The sequence below is a fragment of the Haplochromis burtoni genome, unplaced genomic scaffold, assembly GCF_018398535.1.
Source record: "Haplochromis burtoni strain Fernald_Lab_line unplaced genomic scaffold, NCSU_Asbu1 Contig_291, whole genome shotgun sequence".
Taxonomy (NCBI): domain Eukaryota; kingdom Metazoa; phylum Chordata; class Actinopteri; order Cichliformes; family Cichlidae; genus Haplochromis; species Haplochromis burtoni.
In genome coordinates, this window is record NW_024582652.1 from 391,359 (window position 1) to 404,878 (window position 13,520).

At 42.4% G+C, this 13,520-nt stretch overlaps 1 protein-coding gene across 1 annotated transcript; it reads left to right on the forward strand.

Moving 5' to 3' along the window:
* The first annotated feature begins 242 nt into the window (after positions 1 to 242).
* Positions 243 to 11,122, forward strand: LOC102312153 (coagulation factor XIII A chain). Its single transcript, XM_005940365.3, has 18 exons — positions 243 to 285; positions 561 to 632; positions 710 to 815; positions 1,026 to 1,202; positions 2,653 to 2,901; positions 3,817 to 3,935; positions 4,027 to 4,134; positions 4,794 to 4,968; positions 7,003 to 7,141; positions 7,274 to 7,377; positions 7,455 to 7,543; positions 7,623 to 7,776; positions 7,885 to 7,994; positions 8,423 to 8,588; positions 8,669 to 8,823; positions 9,174 to 9,310; positions 9,390 to 9,495; positions 10,148 to 11,122. Exons 2-18 carry the CDS (start codon positions 585 to 587, stop codon positions 10,190 to 10,192), a joined length of 2,187 nt encoding a protein of 728 aa, XP_005940427.1. The 5' UTR covers positions 243 to 285; positions 561 to 584; the 3' UTR covers positions 10,193 to 11,122.
* Positions 11,123 to 13,520: the final 2,398 nt, after the last annotated feature.

Here is a 13,520-nt window from a genome sequence, read left to right on the forward strand (position 1 = left end):
TTCAGTTTGTGCTGCAACTAAAATCTGAGAATTTCTAATGGAAGTTTTGAATGGAGCCAGAGGTCAGCGTGACCTCCGCCCACTGTGGCCGCTACGACATGATCGGGTGGGTCAAGGCCACCTACTGGGTCATGAGCTGTTCAGTGCGAGTCCTCAGAAGTGACGGGAAACCCAGTGTGTGTGAGTGAAAAGAGGAAGTGTGTGTGGATATAAAGTGATGCTGAAGTCGACTCGATCAGCACCTGATCAGAGACGCAGCAGGACGAGCTCCTCTTCTTCAGAGCGGTGAGTGAAGCTCGAGCAGAGGTTGTACCTGCTCCCGCTGCACTGACTTATTTACTTACAGTGTAAATAATAATTATTCATATTTTACATTGGAAATCATTCTTACATTATATTGTTATTATTCGTTTTTCTATTTACATTGTAAATAATTGTCGTCGTTCTTTTTAAGTAACAGAAAGATACATAAGAATATATTAAACAATACGATGCTATAAACTCTGTGTTTATTTCTTTCCTGGACTTTTGCTCTCTTTTTCTTTGACCAATCACCCCAGTGTAACCTTTGACCTTTGACAACCATGACTGGTCCAACCGCTGAAACCCAGAAGGGGCGCTACGCCAAGCCGGTAGCCTCACAACAAAATTAACAGTTCATTTTGAATTTAACCGAAAACGAGTGATTGCCTGACTTTTTTTCCTCCAGCTGCCGACCTCCAACCTGTCATATTCAGATGTTGTTCCAGAATTTGAACCTTTTGAAGGCGTTGCTGAATCTGAGGTCACGCCCAGAGCGTTTGCACCTGGTGGAGGTGAGACCTGCTTGCGTCACCTGTCTCTGGGGACCGTTTACAGCGCACCTGCTCATTTCCAGCCCTGTTGTTTTACGTTAGCACCTCCTTTATCGTGTGGCGGGCCTTGCATTGTCTTGTTGTTGAGTACTCTGCAACACTCTGAAGCGAGGAGCTGTCATGGCTGCCAGTCGATGACCAGCATCCTCTGCTTTGTCCCCGCCCCCTCAGTGTTGCTGGAGGCACTGAAAATCAACATGTGTCAGGACGTCAACAAGCCGAAGCACTACACCACCGACTACTACATGCAGAACCTGGTGGTGCGCCGTGGTCAGGAGTTCGTCATGCAGGTGACCTTCAACCGCCCGCTGGCTCCGGAGGACGACTTCCACATCGAGTTTACGATTGGTGAGTTTGAATTCTGGGCTTCGATACTCTTCATGTGCCGTAGAGCTTTTAAGGCCTCAAACTTCGTCTGTCCAGTGCTCTCAGATTTTTTTAAGGACACGCTGCACACCACGCTGACATATGCAATGTTTTCACTGGAAGTCACCTCGTTGGTGCAAAAATACTATTTAACATCAAACTCTGTTATCGTTGGTATTTTTCATAGAGTAAAATAAAGAAATTGAAACAAATGTTTGCAAGAGGCTACTGATGCAGTTTAAAATTCTCTTAATTTTTAAACATTTGGCGTCTTTTTACACTTGCATGATTCGTATGCTTGTTGTGAGACCCCCTGCCATATCTCAGAGAATCCTCAAAGACCAGTGTGGCTTTGGTTTTGGTATTGTTGGGATTATAGTTTGCCTTAAACTGTATGATGGCAGCTTATCCGTCTTTTCCCAGTTTGGTGAGCAGTGAACTGTTTGAGGTTTCCTCCCCACCTGCTCTACCTACCTGAGCATTAACAGCGATCAGGAACTTGTAACCCGGACACCTGCAGATCAGTCCAATCGAGGGATTTTGTTCACACACAGTTTTTAGTATCTCAGGTCATTTTTTCTCATTTTGTTCCTCTGCCTGGTCTGAGTGTTGCTAATTAACATTTTCCTCTAAACTGACACATGTGTGTGTGTGTCGGGGGGGTGCTCCCTCATTAAGCAATTAGCTGATGAAGAGACGCTCGTTAACAGTCGCCCACTGAGCAATCAGACGGCCGTCAGTTCATTAAGCAGCTTCACATTCGTTTGGCTGCTTAATTAGTACACAGCTCTCCCCACGGCCCGGCCATTAGGAAACACTCCATGTTAAACACACAACTGCAGAGCTGACAGATGTTCACACACATCTGGCCTCAAATACACGAACTGAAGTCTTTAAAATATAAAAATGTAACCTGTTTGACCAGGATTTTTGATTTTTATGTGTTTATTTTTATTGATGTAAGGTAGAAATAACCAACTCCTAAAAATGTGTTTTTAATAATGGATTGCATTTATATAGCGCTTTTCGGGACGCCTCAAAGCGCTTTACAATTCTACTATTCATTCACTCTCACATTCACACACTGGTGGAGGCAGCTACGGTTGTAGCCACAGCTGCCCTGGGGCAGACTGACAGAAGCCAGGCTGCCATATCGCGCCATCGGCCCCTCTGGCCATCACCAGAAAGCAGTAGGTGACGTGTCTTGCCCAAGGACACAACGACCGAGACTGTCTGAGCCGGGACTCGAACCGGCAACCTTCCGATTACAAGACGAACTCCCAACTCTTGAGCCACAATCGCCCCGACGTTGTAACGTAAAAACATCCCATTGCATTTTTCTTATTACAATGAGAAATGATGCCACGCCTCTCTTTGGAAATGATTTTTTCACCTGGATAAATAAAGAATTAAAAAATAACTCTTCCATCAGGCTCCGATCCTTCGCCCAATAAGGGCTCCCTGGTGATGGTGACCTTCGGTAACCGTGGCAGCAGTTCGTGGTCAGGCCGGATTCTGCAATCTCAGGGTACATCTGTGATGTTCGGCATCACACCAGATGCCACCGCCATTGTGGGGAAGTTTCAGGTGTACGTGGCCATCTCCACTGGCATGGGCATGCAGCGCACCAAGAGGGACCCCACCACTGACCTGTACCTGCTCTTCAACGCCTGGTGTCCAGGTACCATTTCCTCTGCGCTTACTGCCCCCTGCTGGTAGAGTAAAAGTAAAATCATGATCAGAATCAGTGCAGCTTCATCTGCACCTCAGTCTGCCAAAGATAAATGACATACATTTTTCAATAAATCTAAATCCATTGCATAATTTTTCATACATCTCGTAGTTACACAAAAGTGACCCTTTATAATAATATCAAAGGTGTGAAATATCTGTCATAGCTCTTCCAGAGTTTGTCAGACGTCCATCATACCTCTGACAAATGTGTCAACGTTTTCAACCAATTGATTCACCTCATCAGGCAAAAACATATCTCAGATCCCACTGTTCGCACTGATGACCTTGTTTACGTTTATAATTTATCGTCAAGCCTGTCACGATGATCACTGATCCATTACTTGAGAAAGCAAACTCTCCCTCTGCTTTAAAATGCCCTTTAGTTAAACCACAAATATACTGATTACAGACAAATATCCAACCTCCCGTAATATTTGTACAAATGTAGTGGTTTCTTAAAGAAAGATGGAAACAGTGGTAAGTACAGTCTGGTTATAGAACATTTTAGAGACTGAATGAGGCCTTCAATACGACAGATCATAAAATCCACATTCACCAGCAGGAACGGTGGGTTGTTGATCATCTGTGGAGATTGGGGATCAGTGAGGTTTCTGTGGAGTTCCACAAAGCAGGCGTCTTGATCCGGTACATTTCTTCTTATCCATGCCGCTGCTTAGAAACCTTATAAGACAGCTCAGCATTTGTTACCATAGTTATGCAGATGACACACCGTTGTATTTTTCTGTAGATCTAGATGATAATGAACTCTAGGTCTCTGTGTTTGACTGACATTTACAAATGGATATCACGATGCCTTTGTAGCCAAATGAAAGTTCTTACAGCAAAGCGTTTCTGTTTGCAGACGATCACGTGTTTCTTCCTAATGAAGCAGAAAGACAGGAGTACGTCCTGAATGATGAAGGGGTGATCTACCAGGGTTCATCTAGCTCTGTGGTAGACCGTCCATGGACATTTGGGCAGGTAAGTACAAATACTTGATCACATAAAAACAATAAAGTAATTTATTGATTAATTTATCAGCTTATAATTAATTAAAATGCACTCTTTGCAGTTTGAGCGCGGCATTTTGGACGCCTGTATCTTCGTTCTGGATGCGTCTCAGATGCCAATCTACGACCGGGGCAACGTTGTCAAGCTGGTCAGGGTGGGATCTGCCATGGTGAGAATACAGAGCCTGAGTACTGATTAACTGTGTCACCACAGTCATAGCAATGGGGAAACGACCTCAAGTTAACTATTTGCACTTTTTCAAAGATCAAAATGCAGTTTCACCCTATCTTCTAGATTTAAGGTGTACTTACAGGACAAATAAGTCAATGTTTGACCAAACACTAAAAGAAATAGGGTGAAATATTCAATCTAATGTCTTGATTTTAAGACTTTGTCGTTGCCTTGATGCAAGCAGGTTCTGGGTTTCAACAGGGTTTTGTTTTCCCCTTGCCTGGTGGGTTTTCTCTGGGTCCCCTGCTCCAGTCTCATACAGTACATTAAGCTCTTAAACTGCACAAGGTCAAGAAGAACAAATGGGTTTAGGCAGGTCAGGTGGGATTTTCACCACATGCTAAACAAGCATATTGTTACCTTTCAAATCAGGTCGGTTCCTTTTGTTTTGGCCCAACATAAACAGAACTGAACCTAAAGAAGTCACTGGTGAACGTGATAGATTGTACAAGACCGGCTGCTGTAGGGTACAACCGCTCAATGAAAGGTGCAACAGCAGGACCTTGTGGGGTACCACACCAGAGATGAGAGGTTGAATTCCTTAAAAAAGAGAAGTCAGTTATTTTTTGCTGACCTTTGACCTGCCCGCTCCTGCAGATGAACTCTCAGGATGACAACGGTGTGATGGTTGGGAACTGGAGCAATGACTATTCCATGGGCAAACCCCCGACGTCTTGGACTGGCAGCACCAAAATCCTGCTGCAGTACGCCAACACCGGAGTCCCGGTCTGTTTCGCTCAGTGCTGGGTGTACGCTGGAGTCTTCAACACCTGTAAGCATGTGCTCTGTTTACTTCATCCCACCTCACCTCCTCAGAATCAGCTGACTTTTAACTGCAGTAACTTCAGCATAAAATGTTACCTTCATTCTGTGAGTACTTTCAGACTTACAGGCCCTCAAACTACATAGGGTTAGGAACATATTGGGTACTTTTTACTTACTTTTCCAGTAATTTTATAAGCTTCATAACTTCATAGGTTCAGGAGCTTTCAAACGTTACATTTCAGGGCTGAAAAACACATTTAAATACTATTAAAAAATGCAAGAAAATCAATTTTACAATTGCTCCAAGAAAACGATTTTTAAAAGAAAGACAATAAACATTAGAGGAACACTCAGTAATTTTTTAATGTCATTTAATAAGAAAATGATTCTTAGAGGAAGCTAAATATGCATTCTTATGAACTGATAAGCAATATTTTAAAAATATATAGGAACAAGTTACTCCATCATATTTAAATAGAGGAGCCGAGGAGAACATCTCCCTTCTGACTTTACATATATATAGTGTGCCAAAGGCAGAGGAGAGGTGAAGTTGTTCACATCATCTGAGAGTCCCGTTTATCAAAGAAGCAAAAATGCAAATGACGAGATCAACGCCACCGACATCGCAATGAAATTTCATTCATTTCTTCGACTGAAGTCAGGGCTCTAAAAACAAAAACATGCATAAACATGCTCATTTATTCCTGATATTATCACAATTATCACAAAATTGAACATGTGACCCTCCCGTCTCCAGATAGCTGACAAGTGCCGGCTAAACAACTACAGCTAGCTATAAGCTAAAATTATGCTAGCTAGCGTTAGGCTCAAGCATCCTAACAATCACACTTTCCTTCGATAAACAGTTTGATAACATTAACAGTTTTTATGAGAGTTTATTCACTAAGTATTAGAGTCCAACAAATTTGCATCCACTTCAAACAAAGTTTAATTAACTTTTGACTAACAGGAGCTAACAGAGGCTAACAGAGGCTAACAGTGCCAAAAATGGTGGCGCTTACCAACAACTCACCTCACTATTGTTGTCATCTGTCAGTGAGATTCAGTGACTGAGGTTAACACTGGACCTACAGCCTTCCACAGATAGGGAAAAACTCCAGGGCGGATCCAGTTCAAACAATAGTAGAAACTTTGGGAACAGTCTAATTGTGATGTTTTTGGTTGCTTCTGGCTGACTAAAACATGTTTGTCCTATAGCAGCAACCGTTGCTTGGATTACACACTGCTTTTGTGAGGAGTAAGAAAACCAAACTCGGCGTACCGATATGCAGCAGTGAAAGTTTTTACACGCTCTACCTTTTAAATGTTTTCATCATATGAGATGGGCAGCTGTTTGCCCATCTCAGAAAAGTTATTTGGAAGGTTTTCTTTAAACCTAAATATTGACAGAAGGCTCCTCCTCTTGCTATGATTCCTCCCCGAAATTTCACCTGGATCTCTCCTGTACTTGAAGTTGTGAGGAATCAGAAATGTTGGACAAAAGTAAGAATTTCAACCAACCCCTGTGTGTAACTCAGAAAATATTCATAGAATGAAGGTTAAACTGTATGGCTTTATTAAAAAATTACAAAAGTATTGGTACGAAAAAGAAAAAAAACATCTGTTGATATGAGGGGTCGGTCGGCAACTTTTTCACATTCATATTTAATAACCCTGCTGTTCAGCCATCCATCAAAAAGATCTAAAACAATGACAACAGCAACAAAAACTCTCAGAGAGACCCAACATGACTACAGTGACCACATAACACCTTCATAAAAAGACTCAAACTAAGTGAACTGTCATGCATGTGTAATTACACATGCTGATGATGATTTATTTTCATAAGTGTTTGGCTCATTACATTTTAGAGTTTACTTGTACTGATCTACTGTACAAAAATATTGATTATGCAAACATTTTATTAGTCTGCACCACAGATCAAATCAGGCTGTGGCTCATTCAAGGCACTGATTGAAATTCTGCAGGAACAAAAACCTGAATAAACAATGTAGCTTTTATATATTTCACATCCTTGCAGTCCTCAGATGCCTTGGCATCCCAGCAAGGGTCATCACCAACTACAATTCAGCTCATGACAACACGGGCAACCTGAAGACTGACCTCCTCTTCAATGCTGATGGCACCCCAGACAGACGCAACACCAGGGACTCCATCTGGTACCGTATCATAATTACAATGTTCCTGTGAGCTTGGTTTGGGAAAGACTTCAGTGCTGGACACCTTTTCCCATGTGTTTGAACTCGAGACCAGCGTTGGGAGTGCACTAGCTACACTGCCTCTCTCTGCAGGAACTACCACTGCTGGAACGAGGTGATGATTAAGCGTCCTGATTTGCCGCCCGGGCTGGAAGGATGGCAGGTGGTTGACTCCACGCCTCAGGAGACCAGTGACGGTGAGACAAACAGATGAGCGCACAGATTAAGAAACAACAGTTAAACAGAGAGCTAACAGGTCTGTGCTTGTTCGTAGGCTTTTTCCGCTGTGGTCCAGCACCGGTCATTGCCATTAAGGAGGGTCACGTGTGTTACCCGTTTGACTGCGGCTTTGTGTTCGCTGAGGTTAGCGAAGCATAAAAACCAATGGGACAATATCTGATCAGCACAGAGTTTCACAATATCTTGAAATCGTTTCCTCCAGGTGAACAGTGACGTGGTCTTCCTGAAGAGAGATAAGTACGGGAATCTGACTCCCTTCAGAGTGGACAAGACATACGTTGGAGAGAAAATTTTAACCAAAGCTGTGGGCTCACAACAACAGAACAACATCACAAACACCTACAAGTACCCTGAAGGTAACAATCACAGGGCATCAAACCCAACAAGCAAACACAATTATAAATAAACTTTTCAGTTTATTAATAAACTGAATCAGCTTTGATGTTTGTGCTTTTTTCTTACAGGAAGTGCAGAAGATGAGGCGACCATGGCCCGGGCGGAGGGGTTCGGCTGTGAGAGGGATCACAGCGATGTGCCTGAGGATGACCTGTCTGTCACCGTCATCGTGGAGCCGGTAACACACCTGTCTGCTACCTCCACATTCAAATTGTGCACTTGTAGAGCACATTTCACTTTATTAGGAACACCCTGCTAATATTGGGTGGGACCCTGTTTGCCCTCAGAGCCTCTAATTATTCATGCAAGGTGCTGGAAAGGTGGCCCATCACACAGTTGCAGCACATCTGATACATCCCAAAATTGCTCCGTTACACATCTGTTTACTGTGGAGACCATTTAAGTACAATGACAGTACATGCCACGTGAACGAGGAGCCTTTCTACCAAGGAAGGATCTCCACATTCTGCTTTACTTTGTCACTGCTCTTGTTTAGTCTTAAATAAATCCTTTCAGCCTGAGCCAAAATCGAGGCATTTAAAAGCATAGAAGTCCTGAGGAGACCCAGAACGCATGTGGCTCACTTGGCTCTCTCTTCATCTGCAGTGTGTTATAGGTCAGGATGTGCAGCTGGTAGTGACCTTCAAGAACCAGGGTAAAGTCCTCAGAAACGTGACGGCTCACCTGGACTGTGACATCATCTTCTACACTGGAGTTGTGGCCAGTCACTTCAAAGACATCACCTTCGATGTGACTGTGCTGCCCTACCAGAGTGAGCTCCACCAGAATCTTGTTGTTTTAAAGTCTGAAGATTTGGTGATGAACGTTTTAGCATTTCTCTCTGTTTTACAGGTTATAGTGTGCCGTTTAAGATCCCAGCTTATGAGTACCAGACCCAGCTGAGCTCTCAGACCTGCCTGCGCTTCATTGTGAGCGGACAGTCTGATAACCTGCATGTGCTTGACTTAAAGGTGCTGGAGCTGCAGACCCCGGACCTCAAAGTGACGGTAAGGCGCACAAAGGCCTAATACATGGCGAGGTTTCTTTCATCAGTCAATTATTTAGAACTGTTAAATATCTCCAACAAAGCGACCAGAAAGTTGGCTTTAAAAGGGGGAGGAGCTAAAACTGCATTTTTAAGAGGATGTACTGAAGGGCTGCAGCGAGGCCCGTGATAAGACAAAGAAGCATTATTTTGAACTGTGATGCATGTAAAGCTGCTCTAGTAGAGTCCAGGAATGAGAATGTGGATCTGGAAATTAGCAGAAGGGGTCCGCTTATATTTGTATGTTTTTCTGTGACAGACTGTGCTGGACACACTTTGTACAGTGACTGTAACTTTGGACTCTTCCTCTAGTTGAACGGGGAGCCTCTGCTGAACCAGGAGATGGGTGTCAAAGTTGAGTTCACCAACAACTTCAGCTTTGCTCTGCGTGGCGTCAATCTATCCCTCGAGGGAGCTGGGCTCATAGGTCCAAAGTCTAAATACTACAGGTAAACACGCCTCGGATGCTGTGTGCACTGACGGCGGGATGTTCTGTGTGTTGAACACTTTACTCTGTGTGATTTTCAGAGAGATTCCTCCTCAGGCTACCATCACCTGGCAGGAGACATTCATCCCTTGGCTGCCTGGACTGCGTCGGATCACGGCGTTGATGGACTGCCAGGAAGTCCGTCAGGTAACCAGCACAACCTGACCTGTAGATTCTCGCCATTAAAACCAGAACGGCTCCAGTTTCCTCCACCCGCCCTCTTACTTCCTTGAAATTGTTAAGTGTGGTTACAGGTTGGTGTCCTCAGAATATCCTCTCAGAGCCTCCAGAGGGCGCCGAGACGCAGTGTTTTATTTTGGTTCAACACATAAAAGACTGATTTGGACCATCAAACACAAGCACTCTGCTACTGCGTGCTGATTGGTCGGATAAGCACTTGAGACGACAGATGTTAGTTAAACCATGCCACGGGGATTTTATTTACCATAATTCTTTCATTTTTTATTTAGCAATGAATCTTATTAGGCATCTGAACGCAGTTTATTTGTTTTTTATTTAAAATATTATCAACAAACTATAATTATAAGCAGGATTCAAACAGCTACAGTAAAACTACAGACTACAAACTTATAAACAGCCGCTCAAAGTAAAACAATGCAAAAAACTCAATCTTAGATGTTAGAATCATAGTGAACTCATATTATTTAGCATTTTGTTAGGTTTTGATTATTTTTCATTATTTTTTGGATATCCTGCCTCGTGGTGTTTGATATCCTGGAAGTGTGAAAGTTTGTAACGACTGTTTTCATGACGAGCTGATCTGTTTGTCTTTACTCAGGTGTCTGGATTTGTTGAGGTCAACATCCCTTACCCTGCAAAGTAATCACCATTTCCACCAATCAGCACCACTTCTGGATGAGTGGGCGGAGCCAAGAAAGAGCACAAGTTACCGCTTTAATGATCGTGTTTACAAATGTAACTTTTTTTTAATTCCACAGATTTGGAGGTTTATGCAACTTTTTAAGATCAGAGTTTTTCCACTTCTCTGATATTGAAGCAGCTTTATTTCTTACCATCTATAACTCCGCCTCCTCTGGATGGCTAGAATAAACTACACTTTATGAAAATAACATAACAAATAAGAATCGTAGTTTTCGGTCGCGCTTCATTTGGCATATTTGAGAACAGATTTTACAAATCAATGAAACATAAAATATCTAAAAATATTTTAGATTCAGAAAATATCCATTAAAAGAGATTTATTACATAACACCTACAAAATGGAGTTCAATATGAGCTTCATGGTTAAACGAGATGTTTGGACCTCATTTCATTACCTTCATAATGTGTTTGAAGTTTGTGTCATTTTCTGTCAGTGGACATTTAAACTTCATCAGAAAAATCCCCGAGTTTGTAAAATTAGTCGCCGATTGTTCACAAATGATTTTCTGTCTTGTTATGAACTTTTTGAACAAACAAAACAAGTTTGAAGCTTCAATAATATTTAAAGGAAGAATAAGGTTTTGAGCTTTATCATTAATGACACAAATGAAAAACCACACTCACTGCAGTGCCCAGTCACCACTAAAATGATCGTTTTCAGGTGATGAATTTCTCCCAAACTTTGACAAACTGAGCTGGACCTGCACTCTGACACAGGGAAACTCTGTAACCTCGTCTGTTTTTTTACCCTCCTGATTGAAAACCAGTGATTTGACGCTTTGCTTTGTGCTTTGAATGCCTTTTAACAATGCTGAATACTAACAATAAAAGCACATTCAAACCCATTCAAGTTGTCCATTAAGATCTTTGTTCACTGGAAATAAACTGAAATGAGACCACAGGAAAGGAACCGCTCGTTTAACTTTAGCAGCTTTTTCTGGTTTCATGACTTCGCTCACGTGTGTCCTCTCACACAGCAAACACTTAATCATTGTCATAGCTCTGCTGTGAAAATATAATCCAGTTTCTTTACAGACTCTGCTGTTTATTCATAGCAAAAGCAGCAAGTTTTAGTAGAAGATGTTAGATAAAGATCTGCGTGGCCTCTGAGAAACCATCAGATCTGTCAGGTCATGTCTCCAGATAAACATTAAACACTCAACACAGACAGGAAATCTGCCCTTTGGACAAACACTGGCCTCATTATAGCGGCTGCTCTTGTTTGTTATGTAACTACAGGTGTGTAGTACAGCAGACACACCACTAGAAGGAGCTGTTGGCTCTTCGTTTGGCCCCCTGGTCCACAAACCAGCACATGCCGTTCACCTGTATCATTCAGTGGCCTCTTTCTGTAAGAAAAAAAGGAAACAATATTTCTTCATCCTTGCATCCGTGTTGTTGTTATAAGGACGTTTTCTAGCAGCTGCTTTGAGCTTTGTCATACTGACAAAATGAGAAGAGGGTCGATGGCGTGTTATTGATCTGCGTGGGTTTATAAAGAACTTCTGCTGAACTTCCAGAAACCCGCTGCTAATGAAGACGTCCACTGCTGCTGTGTCAGCTCACATCAGCCTCATCAGTGATAAGACATACAGACTGTCCCTGTGATGTTCTGCTGTATTTCCTGTATGTCATGTGTGTAACAGCTCAGAGAGCAGTGTATACGCTGCATATCAGCATGATGATAACAAAGCTCACGTGAAGTGTCAGCAAAATACTGACAGTGCAAATCATCCCTGTGGCCTGTGCAGAAGTGCTTAAACCTGCATTTGCCACCAGATGGCGAAAGCTGTGGTTATAGAAGCACTTCTGACCTGGAAGAAGCCTACATCTTCACCTCTGTGAACGGTTTCCTGCTCAGTGTGTGCACTCACTAACTCATTTTGGGTCACACTAAATAAAAACTTAAATCTAGTTTATACATTTTGGGTATGCCACGTGTCAAAAAGAGGATTACCTGTGGTATAAACCACCAGGTATCGTCGCAGCAGTTATGTCCTTCTTTCCTAACCTCTGTGGGTCTTACAGCTAGCTGGGGATGATATAGGCACCTTCGCTGGTGTGATTAGGCAAAGGATCAATACGGGGTCCACGACCCTCGTAGGGACACTCCCAGTAGAGCTTAAAAGTGTGGGACTCTCCGCCAATCGCTCTTAAAACTAAAGAGAAGCTTCTTGGATGAGAGGCGAAACGTCTTCAAGAAAAGTAAAGAAATCCAGACACGTTTCTTTCCAAACTTCTGAGACAGCCATCAGTTGCTAAAGAAAAGAACTGTGTCCCAACTGGTTGGCAGTGGTCCCTGAAGCGTGCAGAAAAGCTTTGGTTGGTACCAGATTAACAAAGCTGCCTGTAGTTTTTCATGTTTGTCTGCAAATACTCGCTAACTTTTAGCTGAGCAGTATTACAAGTGGAAAACGTGTGAAACAAAGGGAAAATAAAGGAGGTTTGCCTTCAAATTAAAATTGGAATCATTTTGGATGCAGCCCTCAGGCATAACTTTCACTTCCCTTACTGTCAGAGGGTGACGGGACAGTGTTTGTAGAAAGGTCTGGCAATTCCATTCAAGCAGGGACTGCAGCAGTAGGCTAGCTACTAAAGTAAAAACAAGGAAGTTTTTGTCAGCCACTCGAGGAACACTCTTTTTTCCCAGTGCAACCAGCAGTAGTCTGATTGTTTCACACCAGTCTTCAGGCCTGTGTGGAGGTTATCAGGTGATCCTACTTTGACACCATGATTTTCACGTATCCAAAATTGTGAATGCGTTAACATCAGGCGATTAGTGGCAGTGTGTCTGAAAACACTTCAATACAATTAGTTTTGTATCATTACCTTATTTATTAATGAATAAATCAATATATTTGGACATTAAGTTAAAGCTAGCGTCCTTAAAATCGCCACAGCTGGTGAGGAAATTATGCTAGCCAACTAGCATTTTGAATAGCAATAAAAGTAGCAACCAAAATACAGTTAACCAGGTAGCTGTAAATTAGCTATGCTGCATGAATCTGTTACTCGTTTAATTTCGTTCTGCTTGGTGCACTTCATAAAACGAACCTTTACCTTTGGCTAATTTTAGCTAAAGGCAACTTTAGTTGGTGAAACATTACTTGGCATCTAACATAACAGCTAGCTGGCTAAACAGATGGGCTTTGTGAAACAAATGTAACCTTCTTCTGACAAACATTACCTAATGTTAGCCTAGTTACAAATTGCTTGACACCAAACATAGCAGCTAGACAGTAAATTTTAGCTTGCTTGCTAAGTTAATG

Bases quoted from the DNA above. Each gene is read 5' to 3' on its own strand.
- LOC102312153 (XM_005940365.3), top strand. From the start codon at position 585: ATGACTGGTCCAACCGCTGAAACCCAGAAGGGGCGCTACGCCAAGCCG. The intron at 4,969-7,002 runs GTAAGCATGTGC...ACATCCTTGCAG, and splicing joins CGCTGGAGTCTTCAACACCT to TCCTCAGATGCCTTGGCATC. The intron at 7,995-8,422 runs GTAACACACCTG...CTTCATCTGCAG, and splicing joins TCACCGTCATCGTGGAGCCG to TGTGTTATAGGTCAGGATGT.